Below are 27,997 nucleotides of genomic sequence, written 5' to 3'. Positions count from 1 at the left end.
TTAATTTTAATAAAAAAATAATACAAACCAACTATTGTAAAGTAACAAAACTATTATATAATAAATAATTAATCTTATTATTTTAAAAAATAAGTAATCTTATATTTATTAATTTAGTTGCGAGTTAGTGCGACATAATTATTGATAAATCATAAATAAGGTAAAGCAAACACGAATAAATTCAATTTAAAGCTCTTATTACGTGTTTATAATTTATATCTAAAAATATTATGAATAATAATTATTAAATTTATTTTTAAATAATATCAAATTTTTAATAAAATCAATAGGTCAAAACATGTTACAAATAATAAAATACATCAAATTAAATTAATACATCAACCCGTGATAAAACACCGCAGAATTGATATGAACATAAATAAACTTAATTCAAATTTTTTTTTTGTGTTAAATTCTTTTTTATATAAAATTGATTTTGCATTAAGTGTATGAGGTCAGAGTACTTTGAATCTAATTTCTTTTTTTTTTTTTCCTGGATTTTTTTACATAGAAGAGCAATCTATTGCTTTGATTTAGTAGAAAAAAAAAAATCATGTTAAGATTTTTCTTAATTATAATTTTTAATAAAATTTTATTTATTAAAAAAAAAATTTAACGGTGAGAAGCATGAATCCAAAATTCGTTGTCAGTCCTTCCAGTTGGTCCACCTCAAACATAAAGGACAAAATTTTCAATTTCTAAATTTTGCTAAGATGCTTGGTTTAGTGGATAGACACAATCATCTTTCTACATTGAGATGGTCCAAGAAAGTTGACAGAAAATCATCACTTTCCTTCAAAATTCTAAGTCCTTTTTTCTTTTTTGCTCTGTTTCTCCTATCTTTATGCTTCGTGTCTTAATTATGAAACTCATTTTTCTTCAATACAAAGCCTCTAGACGTATCTCTTTGCTAGATGAGGATTAGCTGCTGTGTCTATACGTGCAGGCACTTCCTAGTTGGCTTGCGTGAGGATTAGCTGCTCTTCAAATACGAGCAGGCACCTCCTAGTTGGCTTGTGTGTGGCAAAACCCAATTGGGATTTTGAGTAATTGAGGGGCAAATTGATTTTTCCTCCTTATCTAGGTTTTAAATCATAAAATGACCCCACCATCTCCATCAAGCAGGTGGAGGTCTCTTTCATGGGTGCTTTAAGTGTCGAAGTGCATATTTCAATCAATAAGTTGTCTGGCAAATAATTTTATTTCCAGTAGTGTAAACATATAATTTGTTTATTGGCTGAGACACCACAAAATTCAAGCTTTGATTTTCAATAGCGTGGGATGAGAATGGCGTTGGCACCAAGTAGGATGACATGATGTGCCTTCCTTGTCGTTAACTAGAGTAAATTCTGTTGTTCTAATTTGTGCAATTATTTGCCTTCATGATCTGCCAATTGAAAGGACTTTTGAGATCAAAATCCAAATTTGCTGCTGCTGCTCTGCGTATTATGCAATCGGCCATCGACAGAGCCCATCTATTTGACCAATGAAGAAAGAGGGAGTCGAGCATGTTTTGATATTTAAAGTTTTGAGCCTTCCGGATTAAGATGTGCAATTAAGACTTTAATCCAATGGACCCACCAAATAAGATGAGTAGTTTATTGGAGATAATTAGATGTGGGCGATTATTAAAAATAATAATAGGAAGCATATATTTCTAGGAAAGAAAAATTGCCTCCATTAAGATATTAGCAGGCTACCAGCATCACTACAAGGTCACAGAGTTGTGCTTTCTAGGATTTACAATAGATCAAAGAGGCCAGATCGGTAAATCCCTGAAGCTGAAGTTGCAGTAATGGACCGAGAGGAGCCCCAAGTCAAGTCTTGACCTCCCCAACCCATTGAGCACCTGCAATTTTTGTCACTTATCAGGATCAAAGGGGTTCAGCCTGCGGGCATTTCATAGAACGTTTTAATTATATGGTATGTTGGGCCTGGTCCACCTCAAACGTAAAGGACAGTTTTATGTGAGATTTTCTTTTCCCCCAAAACCATCGAAGTCGATTCAATCTGAAATTTCTGCAAATAAAGTGTTGAATGGTTAGGAATTGCGACCTTAAAACACAAACATAAAAATCAAAGAAACCTACGATGTGATTCTCTAAACTGAAACGTCTGATTGGTCACTTAAAGCTGTTCTTCTCATATATCAATTTCCAACTTTTGATATTACAGTGAGATAATCAAACTCTTGTCCCATGTATGGACATTGTCGCATCCAGATGAGTGGCTGAAAGTCGAAACATGGGTCAGTGAGAAAAGGCTCAGGCACAACAAACCCATCTCCATTTCAGTCAGAAGTGGCCTAAAAATGTTATTCAAGGTCCAACCTTGTTTCAATTACTTTGGACCAACCATCAAACATAAAGGACAATTTACAATTTAATCAAGCAGCGCATCACATCTTCAGTCTCAGTGGATGCGGAAGGTCATGGTCCCATCCCCAGACAGCGCATTCGCATTATAATTATAATACTAGGTGGTTGTTTGTTACACATTTTAATCAAGTGAATTGAGATATTCCATAAATGGGGCTAATAATTATAGTTAATTAATACGATACTCATCGATTATAACAGTTTGTATCAATTCTATTTTTATAATTATTTTTTTGGATGAATAACTTATTTAGTATGATTTTTTATTTAAATTATATAATTATTTTAAAATTTTTTTATTAATTATAAAATTTGTATGTCTTTAAAATTATTTTATATCAATAAATTATTTAAAATTATAATAAATAAAATAAATATAATATTTATTTTTATATATACTTAAAAATAATTATATTTATAATATATTATATTATAAATTAATAATTATATGTCTATTTCAATAATAAAATAAATAGTATAATAAATAATTTTATTAGTCATTTTATATCTAAGAGTAACAATTAAATATAATTTTATTAAATACTTATGATATATTACAGGTTATAACAATCAATTATTAGTTATCAGTTATTTGTTATTAGTATTATCTGTACCTAACTGCAAAAGCAATATGCAATGCTATTGAATGAGCCAAAAATAATGTTTTGTTTTTTCTATCAAAGAAAAATAATGTGTTTTCTTACTATACTCTCTCAATAATTGAATATTATATTCAATATGATTACTCCACTAACACATGAAATAATGAAGCCACAATCCTCACTACCAGAGTGTTCTAATATAAATCATCAACCAAAACATTACTTTTTCTATTTTCTAATTTTAAACTAGAGAATTTTTAAATTAATACTTTTGAAATTTTATTATAAAAAACCATTTATTTACTATTTCACTTAACTTCATGGAAAAGATTAAATATACACTCAGTGTATCTAAACAATGAAGTATCTTTTTACCCAAAAAAAAAAGATAAATAATGATTTTTATAATTGTTTTTAATATTTAAATTCAACAATTATTATTTCAACTGTTATATTTAATGATATAAAAGAAGTTGATCTAAAGAAGCAAATGAGAACTCAAGTTGATAATTTGAGATTGATGAATAAACTTTAATTTTGTGGTATACTGCTTTTTGCTTTTTGTATTACTGTTTTTGATATTGTGGCCACTTTTGTACTACTGTTGCTTTCAATTTAACTGCATTCATGATCTTTTACTATTTTTCTTAATTTAAAATATTAAGATATAATAAACAAATACTGTTTTTTTTTCTTAATACACTAAAAAAATATATTTATATTTATTTATTATGAAAAATAATATGGAGATATTGCAAATAATAATTATATAAATATTATAATGAAACTTATGAGAATATATTTTCCTAATAAATTTCTTGTGCATATAACAGTGAAATTTAATTCTACTCCAGTTAAATACATATTATTTAAACTCGAATAGTTAGTGTTTTAAATTTTTATTAAAAAAATAAAAGTATTTTTTTAATAGAGTCAAATAAATTTTATCAATTTAATTAATCTATTTAAGTCCTTAATAATTATTATTAGAGTTAAATAAGTTCTTGTCAATTTAATTCAGCTATTTAAATTATTGACAATTATCTTAGAATTAAATAAACCCTTATTAATTTAAATGATTTATTTAAGCCCCTCTATGAATCAAAATTTCATTTTTACAAGTTTCAACTTGATGTTATGTGTGCTCCATTAAATATAAGTTTAGTATGCAGTGCTACTGGGTCATACAGCGCCTGAAACTTCTCTTTTGTATCCAACATAGGACATGACAAAAAGTATTAAATTCAGTATTAGACATGCTAAATAATAAAAATAACACATAATATTTATATTTTTAATTATTTATCTTCTATTAATGAAATTAAGTCTCATCATTTATCTTCTATTAATAGAATTAAGTCTCAAAAAAAATTTGTAATTCTACATCAATTATAAAATATGCGTATATTTAAATTATATAAAAATAAAAATTATCTCAAAATAATAATTTTGAGATATAATTTATTTTTATCACTAATACAAGTGTGTGTGAAAGAAAAAAAAAAAATCTCGAGAAGAGAGAGAGAGAGAGAGAGAGAGAGAGAGAGAGTAAACAAGCAATAGAGTGTAATCGATAGAGACTTAAAAGGGCTTTTTGGAAAAAGAAAAAAGTGAAATTTGACAATTTGTATCTCAATTCTCAACCGTCCAAAATAAAACTCTCCTTAATTTGCAATTTCGCCTGTAAATTACACAAATAACTTCTAAAATAGAAACATTTCCATTTCCATCCTCCACCACCGCAATTACCGCATCTTTCTACAACCCACAAATATCAATTTGCTTATTCAACAACGACAACAACATTAGCTTGTCGTCGGCGATCATTCTCCGGCGCCCATGCTGCATTCTGTTGTTGTGGAGCTGCACCTGAACCGCCCGTCGTGTGTTCAAGCAACGAGAGCCGGCAATTGGGGCAGGAGGAGTGTGACAAAAGCCATGTGTCTATGCAACTCACATGGAATCCATGATTGCATTTAGGAAGCACCCGAATTTTTTCTCCATTAGCGAACTCCCCTAAGCAAATTGGGCACTCCGTTGCCGGAATATTCACCCCGGTCCCATAAACTGCCACTGGAATCTGGCGCAAATCCCGTTTCTTAAGCCCTGTGGCAGCCAAACGAGCTGCGGCTTGCTCTGGCGTCTCGAGATTAAAATTTCTGCTACAGCGCAAAGCGCAACGCACAATAGAGTTCAATCCTAAAGCACCAATCAGCGCACACAATAAAGCGGCCAATATAATCACCGTGCTCGCGTCGAAATTGGTATCGCTAATGTAAGAATCTCGTGTTCTGTTCTCATTGGCGGGTGCCACGCTTAGCTCTCCATCGAGCAGACGAGGATGCATATTCTTGGTAACACAGTTGAGGAGTTTTCCTTTGTCTTTTCTTTAACCACTAACGGCCAGAGGTTTTGAAGGGATTTGTGTGTTTGAATCGAGGCAGAAACAGAAATGTAGAGGTTTCTTTTGAGTTCAAAGAAATGTTGTAAAGATTCCAACTAGAAAAAGACACAGAAAGAGCATCTTCTTTGTCTCAAAGATAAGGAGAAAAGCAAGAAAAGAAACGGTAATATTGCTGTTATGGCAATTGGGGAACCGTTTTCTGCAGGATTCCAGCTTCTTGATATATCAGATAAATTTTCTCCCTACAAAAACCCCAAACCCTACTCAACAATAATAAATAAACCCATAAAAGGATAGATTGAGATTGCTACTTGCAGATACAGATATCAAGATTCTATCAGCCTCACCTGAGCTGATGAGCTTTTTCATCTTTCTTTATTATTCCTTCTTTGCTGCTGCGTCCACTTTGAAGAGCTACCCTTACCCTTGTCTTGTGGTCCGAAGAGGATGGAGTCTTTGGAGGGGTCAATACGCCAAAGAGACACAGGAAGATATTAAGTATATATGATGGTGAAATACGATACTTCTACTAGCAAAGTTCCAAAAATAGTAAAATTCTAACTGCTTTGCTAACCCTATCTAATCACGATCAAACAACTTTTATGCGAGGAAATTTAGAAAATTTAGTACCAAATCCAGTCCTGGCTGCCTCCTTAATTTAATTTTTACTGAAACTTTACTATTTCAAAGATCGATGATTTTTATTTTTATATAATTGAATTGAAAATTCATCATTCTTTTAACTATCCAGTTGTAACTCTGGCGTGGGCTAGGCCAATGACAAGCTAATGCTTTTATGTATGATATCTGCATACCAGTTAAAGATCTCTTTGAATGGGTTAGTGGGAAACTTTCTGCCACCATTTCATTTTATCTCTTGATCATCGACAATTTAAGACATGTTTTAAGGGTCGACAAGTACGATGATTATTAAGGAGTTAAAAAATAAAAAATCTTCCTCACTCAGCCCATAGAATATCGCCCCACTTTTTCCCACCGTAGGTGACTGATGACGCCCTTTTTGATGGGCATCTTACAGAAGTTGCTCATCTTGCTCCATTACATATCCATCTTTTCACTCCTTTAATTTATTACTAAAATTTGTGAGGAATCAGACACTGTATTATGCTTAAGGAACACGTTGATGGGTGTAATTTAAACACACTAGTTTTTTTAGATAAATTATAATTTTTTAAAGTAGTTAGTACATTAATTAGTGATGGTGATTGTGGGTAGTGTTGTCTTGCATGGAAATTCCATCAGAAGGGAAAGTTGAGTCGGTAGAACTACTTTCATAATCTGTGGAGTTAATTAAGAAATCTTATTGGCTGTTAGACCTGTTCCATTTTTTTTTAAATATATATATATATATATATATATATATATATATTAAAAGAGTGTTTGAGATTAATTTTTAAGTTTAATAAAAAAAGTTATTTATAAATTTTAATTTTAAGTTGATTCATTTATTTGAAAATTTTTTTAATTTTATAAATGAGGCTTATAAACTAAAAAAATAAAAAAAAAATTGAAAAGTAAGCTTTTTATTTTGATATTTATAAGTTAATTTATTAAAAGTAATTTGCTTACTAGTAAAATATTTAATTTAATCCCTATATTTGTTAGAGAAGTTCAATTTAGATTATTTTTAATATTTTACAATTCAAAAATTTTAATTTAATTTCGATTTAATTCAAAATTAAAATTTATAGACTAAATTTATTGATTTCTTGATTTAAATAAAAAATCAAGAAGTTCAATTTCTTAATTTTGAGACTAAATTTCTTAATTCTTAATTTAAACTTAAAAATTAAAAAGTTTAATTTTTTAATTTTTGAGTTAATTTGAGTTTAAATAAACTTCTAGCTAAATTGAATAAAAAATTAAAAATGTAATAAATTAAACTTCTTCAGTAAATATAAGGGTATAATTAAACTTTAAACCTTATACATATTCAATTTTAAAATTTCAACGTATATCTTATTTATTTTTAAAATAATTTAATTTTTTTTTTCAATCATTTTGTATGTTATCGTTTTTAATTATTATATAAAATCTTTATCAATTCGTTAAAGGATGATGATTTATAAGATACAATTCACTATATGGGAACAAAATTATCTAAAAAACCCTATCTAATTTTAGAAAGAAATCTAGAAAAGGCATTCGTAATGTGAAATTCATTTTTCCTTAAAGGAGCATGTAAAGTTTGCTTCATGAAGTTTTCCTTTGTCTTCTTTTCTGCACATCTTCAAGATGAACCAAAATGGTGAAAGAACAATTATCATAATTATGTACAAAAAAAATATATATATATATAGTAACATTATTTAACATATATTTAGCTCAAACTTGAAGGGATCATGTCTTGAATCCAACAGACACTCGAGAACAAATAGGTCCAAGCTTGCAGTGGCCCAATTTTTATCATTTGTTGACGGGTGTGTGTTCAAAGTTCAAACATATTATTTTTTGTGGCAAAACCTATAATTTGGGATGAAGTCATAGTGGCATTATAGGTATAGTCATTAGAAAACTTCCTATAATGGGTGTCAATCTGAAAGGGATGTGAGAACGAGATGATCGGAAAGAATTAGCCATAAAAATCAGAAGGAAAGTTTGGAGTGGGTGATTAGTTGGATATTTTGTGTCAAAGCTGCATCCTCCTTTTAGTAAATCATAATTGCAAGAAAAGAAGATGGAAATACAAGCAAAGATAAAATAGAATTAAGTAGCAATATGTATTGATAAATATGGATCTCATTTATGACGAAAGACCCGACACAAAGAACATCACAAGTAATTAACGACACAAACTAAGGGCCTCGCTAAAGTGGAGATCCATTCCAAAATGTACGACGCAAACAGAGCTGAGCCGGAGCCTTTATTTTCCTTCTCAAACTATTATATCTCAGGGGCCAAAATCGCCACTCTGTCTGCTTCACTTGACACTGCAGCACAAATTAAACAAGTTTTAATTAGAACAACGAATAGCTATTTCTAATAATTTAAACTTTGACATGAATATTATATATAGCTACTTACTTGGCGCAGTGTGTGGAGAGGCTGATCTTGTAAGGAATGTTAACTCCGCAGTTACGAGGGAGAGCCCCTGCGGTGTTGGGGTTGATCCCCTTGATGCAAGCACTGACAAGCGGCACGACGGTCGACGGTGGTTTTAGCAGCACCGTTGATGGTCCTCACCCCATTGCAGCATGGTCCTGGAGGGGAACCCCCAGTACTCTTGAGGTATCTAACACATGGGGCGAGGGCGCTTGTCACTTGACCACAAGTTATGGCTTGTGCAGTCATTGGAGCTGCCACCAACATGCACACAACAACAACAATGCTAACCATCTTAAGAGCGGCCATGCTTTTGTTTGTAAAGATCATTACTATTTCTTGCATCTTACAGAGATTTGAAGCCTTGGAGTGAGACTGAGCGTGAAGGTTACAGGGATGGTGTTATATAGAACTACTGGGAGTGTGTGAACACGACGACGAGCGTATAGCTCTTGGTTCCTGTGGGGCCCTATTTAATGCACATGACGCCTTTTATTGTCAAAGGTGAATTTCATTTTATACATTATATCTGGGAAATGTTCCACCATGAAATTCAGGAGACAAATATTTGGTTCTTGGTAAAAAGGCATGCTAGAAGTACTTGGAAGTTGGATAGATAGCCGCTGATCATCATGTTTTGTTTGGGTTATGATTTTGCATATTATGTTCTAAAGTTATAGATTAATTTGGTTTTGAAATTTTAAAGTAGTTGCCGACTGAAATCGGACACGGCGCCCCAGAAGAATGCAAAGATCCAAGCAAGATCGGACGTGTGCTCCATTATTGGCTTCTGACTATACTGACCGACCACCCGCTACTGGCTATTAATGGGGTGCACCGTTGCTAGCTAGCCATGCATAAAAATTAATTAAAACGATAAAATTAATTTAATTTAATTTAAATAAAAAATTTAATGAATAAATAAATTAAAATTTTTACATTGATTATATTTTAAATTGTTAATTTTAGATAAATTAATCATAATTTTTAAAATTAAAAAAAATTATTTAAAATTTAAAAATTAATTTAAAAATATATCATATTATATTTTATAATTTTTTTATTTAATTCATCTCTCTTCTTTTGTTATCTCTCTCTCAATAAAAAGGACAAAGATTTCGTATTAAGAAAGAGAGAGTGAATCAAATAAAAAAATTAAGAAATGTGAGGTGACATGCTACGTGATAATATATGTGTAAAGAGTCAAAATCTTTAAATTAATTTTTAAATTTTGAATAAAAATTTTTAATTTTAAAAAATTTATAATTAAATTATCTAAAATTAAAAATTTTGAATATAATAAATAATCAACTTAAAAGTTTGGATTTGTTTGACTAAAAGGCTAATAAAAATCATTTGTAAAATTTGATTTTTTTAAAAAATATAATTAAATAACAATTGTATTTGATTTTAAATTTCAAACATATAAGTAAAATCGAATAAAATAAAAAAATTATTTCAATATTACATTATTTTAAATTATATATAAATATTTTTCTATTTATTTACTTTTTTTTCTTGACAACAACATATAATAATTCTTGATTTGGATTGAAGTAAAATAGGAGAGAAAAGAAAGTGAGAGAGGAAAATAATGTGTGAAATATTTTCTTTTCTTGCTTTAATAAAAGGGGAAAATTATAAAAGAAAAGAAAAGAAAAGTTATTTTCCTTTTATACCATTCTCCCTATTTTAGAGATAAAATAAGGAGGGAGAAGAATTTACTATTAAGCTAAAAAATATTTATTATTCTTTATATTTTGAATTTCATTAAGAAATATGAAGGGTATAATTGTTAATTCATAAAATATATTTTTTTTCCACTTTATACTTTCTCCTCTTTTTATATAAGAGAAAATATAATTATTTTTCCTTCACCCCCTTTATTTTCCTTTAATCTAAAGAGAGGTAATTAATAAAGAAAAATTTTATTTTTTTTCCTTCTTATTTTTCTGTCCTTCCTCCTAAAACTGTTGCCAAACAGAGTGCAAGTCTAAGTAGCCGGGCAGACGTCCTCAAACTTAGGGTCTAAATTTAGGGGTGTAAATAAATTATACTTTTTGTGAGTTATTTTGAGGTTGGATTGATAAAATTTTGATTTGATTTCGTTTGTTTAATAAGTTGAGTTTAACTAATTAATTTTGAGGTTTATTTAATAAATGAGTTAAATTTAAATTTATTATTATTTAATTTACTTAAATTTATGAGTAGATTTATTTATTAGTTTATAAGTTAACTCATTTATAAATTTGTGAGTCAACTTGTTATGAGTTTGTGAGACAACTCATTTATATATTAATACATTAATTTTATTATATATATATATAGTTATTTAATTAAATTACAATAAATAATATTATTATAAAATAAAATATATAAATAAGTTATATATATATTATAATTTAATTAATGGCATCATTATAACTATTAATTTAAGTATTATGATTTATTGGGTCTTAATTAAGTTTGATGAGTTGAGTGTGAGAAGCTTATAATACAACAAATATTAACAAAAATTTTATAGCAACATTAATTTTGTATGACAATAACCAATTAGCAGAGGGCTAATAGCAGCAAAGAAGCTGAAGGTATGGGTACATTGGGTTGCGCAACACGCATAACGGATCAAGCAGAGCCATGGCCATCTAATACCTTGGAAGCCTTCTTTATAGATGGATTTTTGTCACTGTATTCATCGAGGTTGAGAAGCGAGTGGGTGAACGAGATAGGGGGAGGTGGGGGGTTGTGAAGGGAATGAGAATGACAAAGAACCATTAATTTATTAATTTTTTATTAAAGCATTTGATTTTGCATGTTGAATATATATAGACCATCTTAATTTATTTTATTTTTAATGGCTATTTGATAAACGTGATTATTTTTAAAATAAAGTGATTTTTATTGTCACGATTTAACTTATGAGCCGGACCGACACTAAGACTTAGGTTAACTTAAAGCCCCTGAGGCTCATAGTAAGTCTGACTATTTCTTAACCTAATTCTAAGACCAGCTTAAAACCCCTGAGGCCCCTGAGGCGCATATTGAGCTCAACTTCAAAAAATCAACCAGACAGAGTCCGACCATAATATGGACTATCCAACGGGGAGTTTTTTACTCATCCGACCTGTAAGCACAATATATAACAATTTGGAAAGCTCAGCTCACCCTCCACATACTCATCATGTCATAAAATCAAATGGGAGTTCAGCTCCCACATCCAATCCAATCATACATGCATTTGATAGATTTACGTATCCAACATGGCATTATATTACAGACCCAAATCAAATAAAATACTTCTAACATATGCAGAGTTTTAGAATTTAGTAAAATTATACAAAACATAATAAACATTACTAAATGACTTGCAAAGGAGAGAGATGAGTTAGAACTCAATAAAGGACCTCTGTAAAAAATAAGTGAATAAGAGGGAGCGTTCGACTCAGAGAGTAAAATACAGATTTTAAGTATAATTTCTATAGCAATCTACAGCTAATGTATCCTAAAGAGTGGAATGCAACACCTTCATAGTTTTCATACACAAATCACATCATAAACAACAAAAAGGTAATTTGGAGCACTCACACACCCATATAATATTCAAATAGTACATATATGGGAGCTGATCCCCTATACAGCTCTCTTAATTCAACATCTGCTAGCGAGTACATCTCAAGCCGGACTTTCACTTAATAGACTAAATGCAGGGGCCAGCGATATCATCTAAAGCCGTGCCTACCCCGACTTATCTATAAAAGGATCGGGTCCCAGCGAGTCAAGCTCTAGCCGCGTCTATCCGTCCTGTGCATATCCAATACTACACGCACGCCAACACACGCACACTGCTCAAAATTACTATAAAACAACATTCATAGCATTTCATTAATTAAGAATGCAATATAAAATTTGCCTAGTGTTTAACTACATAGATATATATTAATAAATGATGCATATGCATGCCTGAACATATAATAATATCGAAATTATAATTAAAATAAATATTTTACTCACAAACGTAAACCGATGTCAATGTGGTGGCTGGGCGGAGGAGGAAGGCTGACCCGGCTCACCTGATAATTACATTACATTTATTTAATATAATTGACTCAATATAACTTAAAAAGAACTAAAGACAACCTAAGCTGTGCCGAAAATCTGACAAAGTTTTCTCTATACATAAAACTTACTCAACCTGTAACAGGGCTCAAAAATATACTTTTATATCCACAAGTCACACAACTCAATCACATCACATGGCTCCTCCTAGGCCCATCCAAATAGTCAACACCCACAATTTTAAAAAATTATAATTTAGTCCTTACAACTAACACTTTTTGCAAAAACTACCAAAATGAGTTCTAAAAATTATAAAATTTTACCATGCGGTCCTTAGCAATATTACTAAGCTAATACAAAAAGAATTATAATTTTCTAACTGTCCACGAATATTTTATGAAATATTATTCTAAACCTAGCATTATAAAATTGAAGAAACTCGGAGTTCGAGTTTACCTATGCCAATTTTGACGCTTGAAACGCATCCGGGGAGTCTGAAAATGGTGGGGTAGCCTACAACTTTGACCCGGTTTCGAAGTGATTCCAGCAGCTTATTTGCTCAGCCCGAAATTGTAAATTCAGGCAACAGTCGCCACGAAACGAAAGTACCTATGCAAAGCCCACAACACTAAGGATTAGATTAAAATATTTATATTTATATATAAAATAATTATTTAAAAATTAAGAGTGTTATATTTATATTTATATTATGCAATGTAAATTAAAAAAATGCTGAATGTTAATTTATCCTCGTTTATTGATGACCAGGAAGCTTTTTGGTTTTTTCTCTTTAATTGCAAAGCAGTATTAAACAGTTAAAACAGTATCAGCAAATAAAGAGTAGGAATGACAATGAGACGGATCAGAAGCGGGGATCGTTCCTCCCATCTCTGCTCCAAAGAAGTTTGGGGTGGAGGTGGGGCATTTCCATCGGAGTGCGAGGTGGGGCAGATTTTCTTAAAGAATTTTTTTTATTTTTTATTTTAATTTATTAAAAAATAAAATATAATTAAAAATGTAAGATTTATATATTATTTTAATAATATATTTATATATTTTATTAAAATTATAATATTTAAATATATAAATATATAAAAATAGATATTTTTTAATAAAAGATAATAATATATTATTGGACACAATGAATTAAGGAGTTTTGAGATGGAAAGAAGGGCTAAGCTATGCGGGAGGGAGCAAAATCGAATTGCAAGTCAGCCTGTTCTTAAAAGCAAGTTTCCGAAATCGTAACGAGATTGGAGTTGCAGAGATGATGCATACGCGGCCTCAATTAGGAGAGTTTGGTGGGGTGGCGACTGGTGCCTGCGTCAGCAATTTAATGCATAGAATGGGACGACAAGACTAGAGAGATGGATGTAACGTGGCGGAAGTCACCAGAAGCCTGGCAGAGGTGTTATTCGCAAATGGAGTTTCTGGATAAGTTTCTGGCATGCATGTAAGTGTTCCATGCCAATGCCAGCAAGCATTGGAGACTGAAAAGTTTGTGTGTGCGTGTGTGACGGCATCGCACTCGCACTTCCCTTCCAGCTCCGTCGTCGGTGGGATAAGAGTCCAACCCACAGCCACTCGGATTTATGTAATTTCTTGATCAAATTTAAATGACTTACTGCTACTAAATTATTTTAATTAGGAATTAATTGGATAATTTAACATTTGAGACGATAAAATTCGATGGTACAATTAAACAAAACTTTTTTCAAATAATTAATAAAAACATTTTATAGTTTTAAAAAGACAGAAATTTTCAATTTAAAATGAATTTAATTATACAATCTTATAGGCTTAATTATCTAAAAATTTTTAAATTTTAATTAAATTTGACTGGAGTTTTTTAAAAGGATCATTCATTAAGCTTAACTGGGTAGATCAGCTGCTAATTAAAACATCTAATAATGATTGAGGGAAAATCCTATCCAGACAAGCTCTTTATGATGTTCGATTGGTTAGAGATTTTTTTTAATTAAGACAAAAAGATAATTCTCATTAAATAAATAAATAACCTTTAAATACTCTGAACTTCGAATGTCGAAGAAGAGACACCAAATGATTCGATTAGAAAATTTTTCCTGGAAGTTGAGTTGCCAAGAAGGACCCTAAAAGCATTGAAGCACATAGTCATAGCCAAGAGAAAGCTTTGAACCAAATGGATCCTGACAGGCGGTGAGATAGAGCTCTCTTAGCTCTTATGGCCTTTAAGAGACTGGATGCCATGGAGATAAGTCACCAGGAGACGTCTTTGAGAGGTGTCACGCCCACTAAAACATATCAACTTGTCAATCCAACTTTCAGTTTCAAGATAGCGAAAAACTCACTGCAAGTCCCTTGTTCCTAACACACATGAGGCAAATCAAAGAAACCCTCATTAAAATGCCCCACATCTACTACAAAAACATGCAAAAGTTATTTATGGACAATCCCAAAGGAAATGAGGAGGGCAACCCACATTCTGAGTAGGGGAGGAAAGTCCCCCTTGCCCAAAGGGGTAGGAAAGACCGCTCAATGGCAAAAGAAAGAGAGTCGGAGCCTCATGAAGAAGAAGCAAAAACGAGAGAAAAAAAGATGAGGGTCTTATGTGTTAATTGCCTCAAAACGGAGTACTTCTATTTTTACATATGTTGATTTTCATCTTCTTCTCCGTTTTAATTGAAGTAGGCTAAACCTTAACCCTTCGTTTGGATCGTTAGTTATGTAGAGGAAACGAGAGAAATTAAAGAGTAAAAATAAAGATAAAAAAAAATGATTTTCTTTCGTATATCTTGTGGACACTCTACTAAATAGAAGAGAAATGGAATTTCTCTTGTAATAAAATTGCTTAATTGTCATAAATTTTAATTTTATTTTTTTTATGATGTTAAGTGTATATAAGTAATTTTAATATAAATAATATTTAATTCTCAACTTTTTTTTTTCTACATTTTCACCCTAAATGAGAGAAAAAGGTCTAATAAAGAGAAATTGAAAAATACAATTTCCATTCATTTTTATTGATTTCTCTTACCTATTTACTATTCAAACAAAAAAAAATTGAGAGATGACATTTCCTTTCTTTTCTCTTCTTTCTCTTTAGCAAAGGGTAAAAGAGAAAGTGGTGAAATATTAACTAAGAATCTATGCAAGAAATGAAGAATTGTATAGCAAATCTCCATTTAGATCCTTCTTTTGTCTTACCTTAACAATGGCGGCTGGTGCAATCCTTCTTTCCAATATTTTGATTTGGCTGAGCCTACTTTCTTGCAATTTTATCAGTATTGAGCTTAAATTTTTCCTATACTCTTCAGAAGGTAATTTTACCATAGCGTAGTCGAATTCATACCTTAGTTCAATTCGACAACTCCAAGCTCTGTTGATAGTGCAGTAGCTAAAATTCCATTTCTTAACTTATTGTCAGCTAAATTCCCAATACTAAGTGAAACGGTGCATTTCACATGGATAAAGAGTTTTTAGCGAAACAGTGTGTTTTATGAACATGTAAGCCGCATTCAAGAAGAGTCTGTAAAAGATCAAAATGATTTGTTATTCAACACATGTAACAAACTCAAAGCAGTTACAGCAACTGTATTTGAGGCAGGAATTGGATGCTTAGCTGGCAGAGATACTTTACGGTTGTTAAGTAGTTAGTTTGTGCATATAATGAACAATAGAAAGAGCATGTAGTTTTTTGATTGAAAGCTTTCTATGGAAATCATATTCAGTTTCCACTAATGTTCTTTGTTACTTAGTTTTCTTTGATTTCAATTTTGTTCATGGCATTAGAGCCAAGATCACTTCCCTGTGATCATCTCCGAAGATACTGCTCATGTGATTCAGTTTTTTTTTTTTGGTTGATTGGGGAGTAACAATCATACACAAAATCATGTCACAAGGAAAGGAGAAAGGTCAAGATTATTTGATTTTGTGGAACTCAGATCAGCGTATCCTGAATCTTGAGATTCTGAAATTGATGAAAGGTAAACAAGTCAATGAGGCTGGATGTGTAGATCATATGGAATTTGTAGTAAAACACTAATCAGTTCTTTCAATAATTTGAGTACTGGAAGGCGGGTAATTTGGATTATAGATACTGGTGCAACTTGTTATATGTGTTCTGACCAAAACTTATTTCACACTCTTGAACCTTTACCTAACCCCAATTCAATTCTTCTACCTAATGGCACCACTAAACCTGTTAAGAAAATAGGTTCTGTAATTTTGCATCCAACTTTCACTTTGCAGAATGTATTACATGTCCCTGGTTTTAGATATCATTTACTCTCTATTAGCAAATTACTTTAAGATTCCAATTTAACTATAACTTTCTCTTCTAATAAATGCTATCTACAGAACCTCCAAACTAAAAGATTGGTGGCTATTGGTACACTGGATAAAGGTTTATACAAGTTAATAGCTAGTTCCTTTCATCCCACTTCCTCATCATCACAATTGGTGGCTCTATCTTAGATGTCAGTTTTCTAAATTCTTGCAATAATGTACACAATGTAAATAGTATTGGTATACCTTACTCTTTGTGGCATTCCAGGTTTGGACATGTCTTTAGTTCTAAGCTTGCACATCTCCCTTTCATCAATAATAAAGATTCTGTTTCTCAGTCCCATCTGTCCATTACCTAAATAGCATAGGATTCCTTTTCCCAAGAGTTCCATCACTAGCACATCATTTTTCAATTAATTCACATGGACTTGTGGGGTCCATATACTCTAAAGTCTTTAATGGTGCTTCATATTTTTTTACCATTATAAATGACTTTACTTGAACCACGTGGACATACCTTTTGGCATCATTCATCAGAAAACCAGTGTCTACACTCCATAACAAAATGAAGTAGTGGAAATCAAACATAAACACTTACTGTAAATAGCCAGGTCCTTGATGTTTCAATCTGGTTTACCCAGAAAATTTTGGGGTGATTCTATATTAAATGCTACCTACATTTTAAATAGACTACCTAGTTCTTTACTCAATTGGCAAACCCCATATAAATTGTTACATAAAAAGCCCCCTAATTTTTAGTTTTTGAAAAATTTTGGTTATCTATGCTATGCAACCAATGTCAAACCTCACAAAAATAAGTTTGATCCAAGAGGCCTGAAATGTTTTTACCTTGGTCATGCTGTAGGTCATAAAGCTTTCAAGCTCTTTGATTTAGACATTACTACTGTGTGCATTTCTAGAGATGTTATCTTCCATGAGCTCACATTTCCATTCCTTTCTCTACCTTCTTCTCCTTATACTCTGCCACTCCCATATCCTTTTCCTATTCCTGATGTTTCCAATCCTACCAGTCCCTCTAGTAGTCCTTCCTCTCTACCTTTTGCTTCATCAGTGCATCTTCTTATGACTCCCTTGATCCTTCCTTTACTCACACTGACACATCTTCACCTGTTGTTCCCACTGTTCCCTCTCCTCCTCCATTGAGAAGGAGCACTAGAATTTCTTCTGAACCATTATGCTCCAAGACTTTATTGCTAGTGTACATTTGTTAGATTCTGTTTCTGGTACCAATAGTGAGTCTACTTGTTCCGATGGTTCCATAAGTATTTCCAACACTTGTATTACTCTATCTGATTTAAGTTTCAGTCAGAATTACATTGATTTTGTTGCATCTGTTTTTATGATTAAAGAACCTACTTCTTATGCTCAAGCTAAGACAGATCCTAATTGGCTTCAAGCCATGACTCAAGAGTTGAAAGCTCTGGAAGATAACCAAACATGGGAATTGGTGCCTCATCCCACTTATAAGAAACCAATAGCTTCCAAATGGGTTTACAAAATTAAACACAGGCAAGATGGTACCACATATAGGTACAAGGCCAGGTTGGTTGCAAAGGGTTTTAATCAGCTGGAAGGCATGGATTACATTAACAGCTTTTCTTCTGTGGCCAAAATGGTTACTGCTAGGTTATTTTTAGCACTTGCTTCTAATAAACATTGGCCAATTCATCAATTAGACATTAATAATGCTTACTTACATGGTCTTATTGATGAAGAACTTTACATGCTCCCTCCCCAAAGTTATACTAAAGCTCAACCAAGCCAAGTATGTAGGTTACGAAAATCTCTCTATGGTCTTAAACAAGCAGGCAAACAATGGAACAAGGAGTTTACTTCTCAACATAAAGTTTTTGGTTTTTCTCAATCTGCTCATGACTATTGCTTATTTGTGAAATCATCTGGTTCTCACTTTCAGGCCCTTATTTTGTATATCATCCTCATTACCGGTGCTTGTGAGAGTGATGTTGTTGCTACTAAATCATATTTACATCAGAAGTTCATTATTAAAGACCTGGGATATGCTAAGTTTTTCCTAGGCTTAAAAATTGCACGATCTCCTACTGGTCTATTTCTCCGTCATTAGATATTCTCAAAAATACTGGTTTAATGTCTGCTAAACCAATTAAAGCTCCTTTATCTAGAAGACTTAAGCTTACTGCAGAAGTCGGTACTCCATTTCTTGAGCTTGAAAATTATAGAAGGTAAGTTGGGAAGCTTCTCTATTTGAATACGACTAGACCTGACGTTACTTTTACTGTACAACAACTTAGTCAATTTATGCAGCTTCCAAAGCAATCTCATTGGGATGCAGCTATTCATGTGCTTAAATACCTTAAGGGTTGTCCACATAAAGGCTTATTTTCTTCCCAGCTAACAACTCTTTGACCCTTTCTACTTATTGTGATGCAGATTGGGCATTTTGCACAAACACAAGGAAGTCAGTTACTGGATTTTGTATTTTTCTTGATTAGTTACTCATTTCTTGGAAATCAAAGAAGCAATCCACTATTAGTAGATCTTCTACAATCGCATAATATAAAAGCATGGCTTCTACTATTTGTGAACTCCAATGGTTGACTTATCTCCTTCATGACTTCCATTTATCAGTTCCTATGCCTATTCCTCTTCATTGTGACAATTAGGCAGCCTCACATATTGCTGCCAACCCTATTTTTCACGAAAGAACTAAACATTTGGACATAGATTGCCATTTGTTTCGAGATCAATTGCTGAAAGGGTTCATCAAACTAAAACATTTGTCTCCCAAAGCTCAACCTGCTGATGTGTTTACAATGTTTGGGTTGCCCTCTGTTTCCCTCTTTCATTTCCAAGTTGGGATTGGTGGAGTTCTCCCCACCTCTAGCTTAAGGGAGGGATGATAGTGCAGTAGCTAAAATTCTATTTCTTAACTTATAATCAGCTAAATTCCTGAAAGCAAGCGAAACAGTGCACTTCACACGGATTTAATGAAACGGTGTGTTTTACGAACATGTAAGCTGCATTCGAGATGAGTTTGTATAAGGTCAAAATGATTTGTTATTCAACACATGTAACAAACTCGAAGCAATTATAGCAGCTGTACTTTATGTGGGGATTGAATGCTTAGTTGGCAGGGATACTTTACAGTTGTTAAGTAGTTAGTTTGTGTATATAAAAAACAATAGACAGAGCATGTAGTTTTTGATCGAAAGTTTTCCATAGAAATCAGATTTAGTTTCTACTTGTTACATAGTTTTCTTTGATTTCAATTTTGTTCATCTATCACCTTTTTAATTGAATTCTAAGAAGAGAACAATCATGGACATGCATCTGTTGAAGGGTCCTTTTCATAGTCAAAAGTCAAAAATAAAAAATCACAGGCACTAGACGAAGTAAGTGGCTTAAGTTTGAATAAACTTGAAAATAGCATTAGATTGACAATATAATTCTCCTTCTTTAGCTTTGTCCTGTGAATTCTAAATTGTTGTGTTGTTTTCTGCAGGGCCCAATGTCTGAATAAAGGGCGATTAATGTTCACCATCAATGGTCACTCTCAATTCAACTTGGTAATTTATGTTTTATATTTTAAATATCAATTTCTCTTTGGAACGATGATTTCACATTGCAATATGAACTTTCAGCTAAGATATTTACACAGTTTCTGAACAATAATTGCAGTATCTCAAAGATCTCTGCTCAGAGTGACATGCTATCAGCCAAATCAAGCTCATTCTTTATGTTAGTTTACTGTTCAGGAATAGGCACCGCACATAGTACCTAAAAAAGACATGAAAACATTTCGGTTATCATATATAGAAGACTCAGAGAAATGCAATGGGGAACGCTTGGACGAAAAACAAGCTCGTGTCTCAACAAAAGAATTCTTAGTCTACATTATAAATATATGAACAATAACATTGAGAGGCAAACTCTACATCCTCTCTCATATCTTAACAACGGAAATTAAATTTCTCTACAAAATTCACAGATAACCAAGAAAACAGAATTGGCCTCTGAAATTGGGAGAAACCCCACTCCAAAAAACACCTACTTAAACGTCCTTTTTAGCCAGCTCACATACTTTCAGTGGTTCATATGGATGATAACACGAATCCGTATGCATCAAATGCACAGCCTCTTGTACAATATACCATATTGCACATCATCATACAAACCATGACTGTGAGCTCAGTAATTCAGCAACGAATATTTCAATCTCAAAACAATTTTACCTTTCTCCACACTGAGCTTTCCTCCGGTAACCAACCAATGGCCTGGAGGATCTTGTGGCCCCTTGCTCATCTCAGACATATCAACAAATTTTGCCAACTTCTTGCCCAGAGTGTTTTCTGTTGAACCTGAACTTGAGTCACCAGCGTTGGTATTTTTTACAGAAGGGACTTTCTTTGACTTGTCATCTGGGGCATGATCCCAAAGAGATCTTCGTATTGTGCAGCCAGGTAGTCTGGAATACAGGAATTTCATGTACAGAACGTTTCTTGACCCAAAATCCCACACTCCAAGTTGAGCTCCTGTGACTACATAGACTCCAGAGAAATCACCTATAAAGCTTTCAGGATTCTCAACTGGTGCAGTGCTTACATGAGAGAAATTCTTCCATTTCACTGGCTCAAACCATCGACTATCCTGCTCCTCAGGTCCCTGCCACTTGGGAGCACCAATTGAAACATGGGTGTCCCAATATGGAAGAAGGATTTTAGGAAGGGATGCCAAGTGTTGAATATGAATGCTTAGCCGATTCTGCTTGGCTCCTTCAAGAGATAATCGCATGCCTGTCACAGGTTTTTTTCCCACTGATACCTGCATCCAGTGATACGCCAAAATAACTACAGTTTTAATAGGGCATGCCAATTACCTTAGTAAGATTTCTTAGGTTATTTAATTTACAAAAGATTTACTTGCAGCTAAAGAAGCACAAGTCTTTTCCTGAACATATAATTTTTCATCAGAATGACTAATTACAGCACATCATAAAGTAGTTAAACCTTAAAACAAGAAACTTAGAATGTGCTAAAAACAGCATCCACAAATTTCGGATGCTACATCAAATGCAATGGAATAATTTGAATTTAATTTAGACAACCAAATGCTCACCGAATGACACAGAATGAACAACCAATCACTAAATTTTTATAATATTTCAAATATTAACTATTTATGGAAAATTTCATAGGCCTTGTAGCTGTTGGAGACTAGAGCAGCTCCAGCCTAATGAAATGAAAAACTCAAAACAAGTGGATAAGGATTGAATAAAGTTTTGTTGCTTAGTTTTCCCGTACATTCCCTTATTTGCTTCTAATCTGGTAGCATTTGTCTACTGTAAGCTAAATTTGTGAAGAAATGGAGAGAGAGAGAGAGATGCAGTTACACTCTGATCAACACCAGGGATATTCAAATGTTACGTATTTAGACAGGAAAACCAGGAACCTTGCAATTCCACCAAGGAAGACTCAACTGAATAAATCCAGATAAACGAGAGAGAAAATCAGTCAAAAGAACAATAAGCACAGCTCTTTTTATTTTTTTGCAAAAATGCGTTAGCTGAGAAAGGAATTCTTTTTTTCCATGTCCAAGCACTAAGCGATAGATCTTTAATCTTGTTATCCCAAAATCTTGTAAATAGTTGTTGGGATAACAAGATGAAAGTTCTATGGCTTAGTGCAAGGACTAAAAGTACAAAAAAAAAAAATGACACAAAAGAAGGCATACCTGCTCCTGGCTTACATAAAGCTTTGGCCCCATCATGCTGAATTGCAAAGATGGGCAAACAGGTTCCTTTCTTTGGTGGCCAGGAATATTTTCCTGCACAGGAGCCCATATTTGTGGAATCTGAAACTCCAGAAAATATCTCAGCTCTTCAATTGGGGGCTTGTCTGTTAAAAATTTCCAAGTCACAATCAGGAAGAATGCTTTAATATTAGCCACACAGCACATGAAAGGAGAACGATGCATGTATGCACAGATGTACCGAATCTTACATTCAAGATATAAACCAATTGCACGAGTCAGATGCTCTTTTCCAGGTGCCCCATTAAGGAGATCTGTGATAGGAACAAAAGTCATGTCAATGACATCTGGAGAGGATTTCACAGTTCTTTCCCAGCGGCTGTGGTTTTGCTCCAAATCATCGCCTCCCCTCCTCCGAAAAATGATTGTAACATCCTGTATTGATGAAGGATTTTAAAAAAGCTTATATTTAGTGCGCTATGTTTCAGCAATTGATGATAAGAAACAGTGTAAACAAATTTACACCTGCCTCTCATGCAATTTGCAAATACAAACTTGTAAGATGCATATTAAAAAGAAATGCAATGCCAGCCTCATCACTCTTCCACCATGTCAGCAATCTACAAGTAGATGGGGGATGTGAGGAGGAAGTTAGTCATAAGATTAAAGCCGGATGGTTGAAGTGGAGAGGTGCCACGAGAGTTTTATATGATCGCAAGATTCCCAATAAGTTGAAAGGAAAATTTTACCGTACAGTCATAAGATCGGCTACGTTATATGGTAATGAGTGTTGGGCACTGAATGAGTCGTATGCGTCTAAGATAAGAGTTGCGGAAATGATAATGTTAAGGTGGATGAGTGGCCATACTAAACTAGATAAAGTCCGTAATGAAAATATTAGAGAAAAGGTAGAAGTGGTGCCAATTGAGGATAAGTTGAGAGAAGGGAGATTGAGCTGGTTTGGTCATGTGAAGCGTAGACATACGGAGGCTCCAGTTAGACAAGTAGAGCACATTAGGTTAGAGGACAGAAAGGAAAAAAAAGGGGTAGACCTAAATTGACTTAGAGGATAGTAGTACAACATGACCTAAAAGCATTACACATTTCTGAGGATTTAACCCAAAATCGTTTAGAGTGGAGAAAGCGAATCCAGCCGACCCCAAATTTTTGGAAAAAATGTTTAGTTGAGTTGAGTTGAGTTGAGTTTAATGAGCAATGCCTTTGTGGTCAAAAGTCATTGAAACAGAAGTATTTGACTGACCAAAGTGCAAAAAAGGACCATAATGGAATAAAAGCAATAAAGTAAAATGCTTTTTCATATACTTCATTTTTGCAATAAGATAACTCATGCACGAATATTGAATGAAGTGCAGATGGAGGGACTGTTTTCAGTCTAGAATCTTGATATGCACTTTTGGTATACATATTTTAAGTTTACCATACGCTAATCTCTAGGCTGATATAATGTCAAGAATGAAAAACCTTCTATTCATAAAACAACAACATAACAATTTCAAAAGAAAAAAACAACAGAAAAATATATATCATCAAAATTTAAGTGAAACAGCAAACCCAAGAATATATATTGAATGACTGCTACATACTTCTTTCCCGGTAAGATATGGAGCACTTGTGGGTTGTGGATATATCCCTTGGCTGTTAAATATGCTAGAATCACCACCCTACAAAATTCAAGGACAATCTATTATAATGGCTATCTAGAACAGAAAGAGCACCAAGGAAGAAAAACAAACAAAGAAATATTCTGGACTAGCCTTATCCTTGATTTTCATAGGACCTGAACTTGTATGACTCTCTGTGTCAAAAAACCTCTGATTTCCAATATCCTGAACATAGTTTTTAACCTCCATGGTTGACAAAAGGGACGACTGATGTTGTTTAACATATATCATATCCTTACCACCAATAGTCACTGAAGTTATAACATGTGTTCCAAAATTTTCGATGAAGCTGTAAAAAAATGTAGGTCATAATTAATATTTGAAGCAATGAAGCCAATAATTCTCCTTAAATAATGAAATTCCATGCCTTGCCAAGGATGAAGGGTCCCAAAAATTTGGGACAGCCTGTTTAACATTATCCTGCAAGACTAATGGGGATTTCATAAGTTGGATCTTTGCAAGTGGAATATAAAATCCATCCATAGAGAGGGTCTTTGTAGATGCAGCATCGATATGCTTTGAACCAGTAAAGCTAAATGCAGAATTGAAGCTACCAAGTGGATAACCTCCGGATATATCAGCCTTTTGATTAAAGTACTCCACCATCTGCAGTGATCACCATGAGAAGCCAATTAGAACAACTTTAGGTGATACAATCACGTTTAAGAGCTACAAATGTGAAAATATCAATGTTATTCATTTAGCATTGGAATCTATGGCACCACATAAATTAGTGATTACTATTCCATTTTTGAAAATCTTCTTCTATAAGACCAAAAGCCCTTCATCGCCTCTTCAGGTTCTTAATCATCATGACTAACAACTCGAGATAGGTCAACCAACAAATCTGATTCTTTAATATTCAATTTGCAACTCTAGACACTGTTCAGCAATGAATACCTCAAACATTCTAAGATTTGAAGTTCTACTGTTCTACTCCTTTTGCAAGATGCTATATAAAATTCAAACAGAAGTATTTGTTGAATGTTCAATGTGTAATAATTAATACAAAATGAGAATTACTAAAAAAATCATCAAGTAAGATGGCAAGGACACATTTGATATAGCAAAGTACCCCAACTAATCAATGATGTAAAAGTGTAGTAACACCTGTGAAAACACACCAAGCCTAGCCTAGTTTTCACATGTTCAAGCCCGGACCGATTGAGCAGAATTAGACATCAAGTTTGCCAGGAGTTTGCGCTTGGCCCAAGCTCCACTATTCTAATTTAAGCCCCAGTAATGAGATCAGTGCCAGCTCAAGCAACTTCACAGGCTTCAATGAGCTGGGTCATCTATTACATTTATAAATGTGCCCAATGCCTACTCTTTAAAAGGTCTACAACCTTAGATCTTAATAAAGATATCTTCACTGCCAGTAAAACCAAATACTCAAACCTTCAATCCCAAACTCAGAGCTAGCAGGCTATCTCGCCCACTGAAACCCCACAACACATTGCAAGAACTAAAACATAAAACTAGACTACCAAAACATTAAAACCCCGGATTAGACAGGCCTACAGAAAAACACAAATAATTAGACAATTCAAGAAAGGAATATAGCATGGGTAGCATACCGTACCTCATAGAAAGTCAAAACACCAGAACTCTGGCGAATCTTAGGATCCGAAGTCTTGTTGATATCTCTGGAAATATTGGGCAGTTCAATATTATCATACAAAAAGAGATTTCTAGTATGTTCCTCGTCAATCTGGACCACTCTTGAACCCGCTACTCCTTTGCAGTATAGCAACCTCGTATCGAAGTTCACATCGAACCCTCTCCCCAGAGCTTGCACGGAATTCATTGCCGTGTGCAAAGCCGCCGCATTTCCAATTGCATTCTCCCCCATTCTCATCAGAAAATCGTCTTGCGATTTCCTTCGATCTCCCAAAAATCACAATTTCCCGATGCGATTATTCAGCCTCATCATGGACAAACTCAATCCCAACCCCAAACCCAAACCCTCCTGCAATTTTCCTCTTCCATCGAATTATCAATGGTTTTCCAAATTGAAGACCCCAAGAGATGCTAAGATGAAACCCATATCCCAAAACAACATCTTTCACAGTGGTTTTCGGAGAGAGAGAGAGAGAGAGAGGGCCCTCAAAGAAGATTCTGAATCGAAAAACGATAACGAGAGGTTGATGAATTAAATAATATAAAATCTGTATCTTCTATGGATCTTGAATCCCATGGAAGATTTATTATCTAATCTTCTTTGTTTCTTTCTACTGCTGTTGTTCTCTCAATTGCTGGGTAAAGTTGTTTCTTTCTTTACTTTCTCTGTGTCTTTGTGCACCTTTACTTCTCCTAGAGGCATTGACTTCCACTCTCTATTGTTTTTTTTCCCCCATTGAACGCAGTGATGTTTGAGTGAAAAATTGACCGTTGCATTCTTCTCGATTGCGACACGTGGATCTCAGTTCCATCCGACGGTAATGAGGCTTTAGGCCATGAAGGTTAGTCAATGCAGCCAATTCTGTACGTCTGAGGAGATTCATGGGATCACGCACGCTTGAGTTTTGTGTTGCAGGTTTTAATATTCTATGGAAGTGTAATTAAATATAGCATATTTTATGCTAACTTTATTTTTTTTTCTCAAAGTAATATTATTTTGTTATAAAAAAATAAAATAATTTAATAAAATTTTATATTTTATTTTATCATATTTTTATAAATTTATATTTTTTCATAAAATAGTTAAATTTTATAAATTAATATTTTTTTAGTAATTAATTACTTTAGAAAAATAATGATTTTATAAAAATTTCATAAAATAATTTGTAAATTTATGTTAAATTATCTCACTTTTTACAATAATATATATATATATATATATATGTGAGATTTTAATTTTATTTAAGATTTTATTTTATGTGTATATAAAAATTATTTATTATTTTTAAATGTTGATTTCCCTGATTGAATTCCATACAAACTTTTTTCACCTTTATTAATTTCATTTTTTATTATCTTTAACAACTCTCATTAAATAATTTATTTATTTTTTATTATTAAATTATTAAATTAAAATTATATTTTATTATTGGCCCTTAAAATAAATTTTGCTAATAAATAATATTTTAATATAAAAAAATTATGTATATATGAACAAAATGCAAACCCACAATCTAAATCAGCTTAAAAGCATATAATATTTACAATTTATTCAATAAAATGTATGAACTTTTTTTTTTACATATAAAGCTAGTAGCTAGTATTAGTTAAGAATAAATATTAAATGAACAAAATTTAAATTTTTATAATTACACAGTAACATGCATTTTGTAATAAAATTAATACTTAATAATATAAACTAAAAAAATCATCAAGTTAAAAAAAATTAAAATTTAAAATAATAAAATATTAAATTAAAAATATTAAAATCGTCATTAAAATTATAACTTCTAAAATTTAATAGAAATAAATTATACTAAAAAAAAAAATCAATAAACCTTACCTTGAAGCTAGCCCATTCCACACGGACTCCATCTCAATTAATGAATGTTTGGTGGAAATAAAATCCAAATACATGACTTTCCAAACTTCCAATAAATATCCTAAACATAAATGGCTTCCCTTGGCCACAATTCTCCAGCATTAATGTCCAAGAGAGTTTTATTGGCAGGATCAACAATTGCATCCATGCTGTATGCAGAAATCCTGAGTGAGACCCATTTCAGAAAAATAAAATAAAAATAAAACCCCATTTATTAATTTTCTCTAGTCAAAACTGAACATTTCAAAGTCTTAATTATAATTAATTAATGATTGGACCAAAATGTAATTTTTAGT

The 27,997-nt window shown here is 32.6% G+C and overlaps 3 protein-coding genes across 3 annotated transcripts; all 3 read right to left on the bottom strand.

The window, feature by feature from the left end:
* Window positions 1–4,596: 4,596 nt before the first annotated feature.
* Window positions 4,597–5,882, bottom strand: LOC110669881 (RING-H2 finger protein ATL74). The gene is made up of 2 exons (XM_021831722.2): window positions 5,732–5,882; window positions 4,597–5,626 (listed from the first exon to the last, which is right to left on the bottom strand). The coding sequence occupies exon 2, from the start codon at window positions 5,325–5,327 to the stop codon at window positions 4,764–4,766; it is 564 nt and encodes a 187-aa protein (XP_021687414.2). The 5' UTR covers window positions 5,328–5,626; window positions 5,732–5,882; the 3' UTR covers window positions 4,597–4,763.
* Window positions 5,883–8,325: 2,443 nt separating this feature from the next.
* Window positions 8,326–8,811, bottom strand: LOC110669913 (non-specific lipid-transfer protein 1). Its single transcript, XM_021831774.2, is given in 3 exon segments — window positions 8,326–8,335; window positions 8,430–8,525; window positions 8,527–8,811. Coding segments are annotated over 3 exon segments (372 nt in total). The 5' UTR covers window positions 8,793–8,811.
* Window positions 8,812–20,614: 11,803 nt separating this feature from the next.
* On the bottom strand, window positions 20,615–26,545 carry LOC110660576 (MACPF domain-containing protein CAD1). The gene is made up of 7 exons (XM_058144204.1): window positions 25,782–26,545; window positions 24,567–24,805; window positions 24,293–24,488; window positions 24,122–24,199; window positions 22,769–22,952; window positions 22,500–22,663; window positions 20,615–21,590 (listed from the first exon to the last, which is right to left on the bottom strand). Exons 1-7 carry the CDS (start codon window positions 26,055–26,057, stop codon window positions 20,958–20,960), a joined length of 1,770 nt encoding a protein of 589 aa, XP_058000187.1. The 5' UTR covers window positions 26,058–26,545; the 3' UTR covers window positions 20,615–20,957.
* Between the last annotated feature and the right edge of the window lie 1,452 nt (window positions 26,546–27,997).

Source organism: Hevea brasiliensis, chromosome 3 (genome assembly GCF_030052815.1).
Source record: "Hevea brasiliensis isolate MT/VB/25A 57/8 chromosome 3, ASM3005281v1, whole genome shotgun sequence".
Classification (NCBI taxonomy): Eukaryota; Viridiplantae; Streptophyta; class Magnoliopsida; order Malpighiales; family Euphorbiaceae; genus Hevea; species Hevea brasiliensis.
Note: the sequence above shows the minus strand (reverse complement) of the source record. Positions and strands in the feature narration are given on the sequence as shown.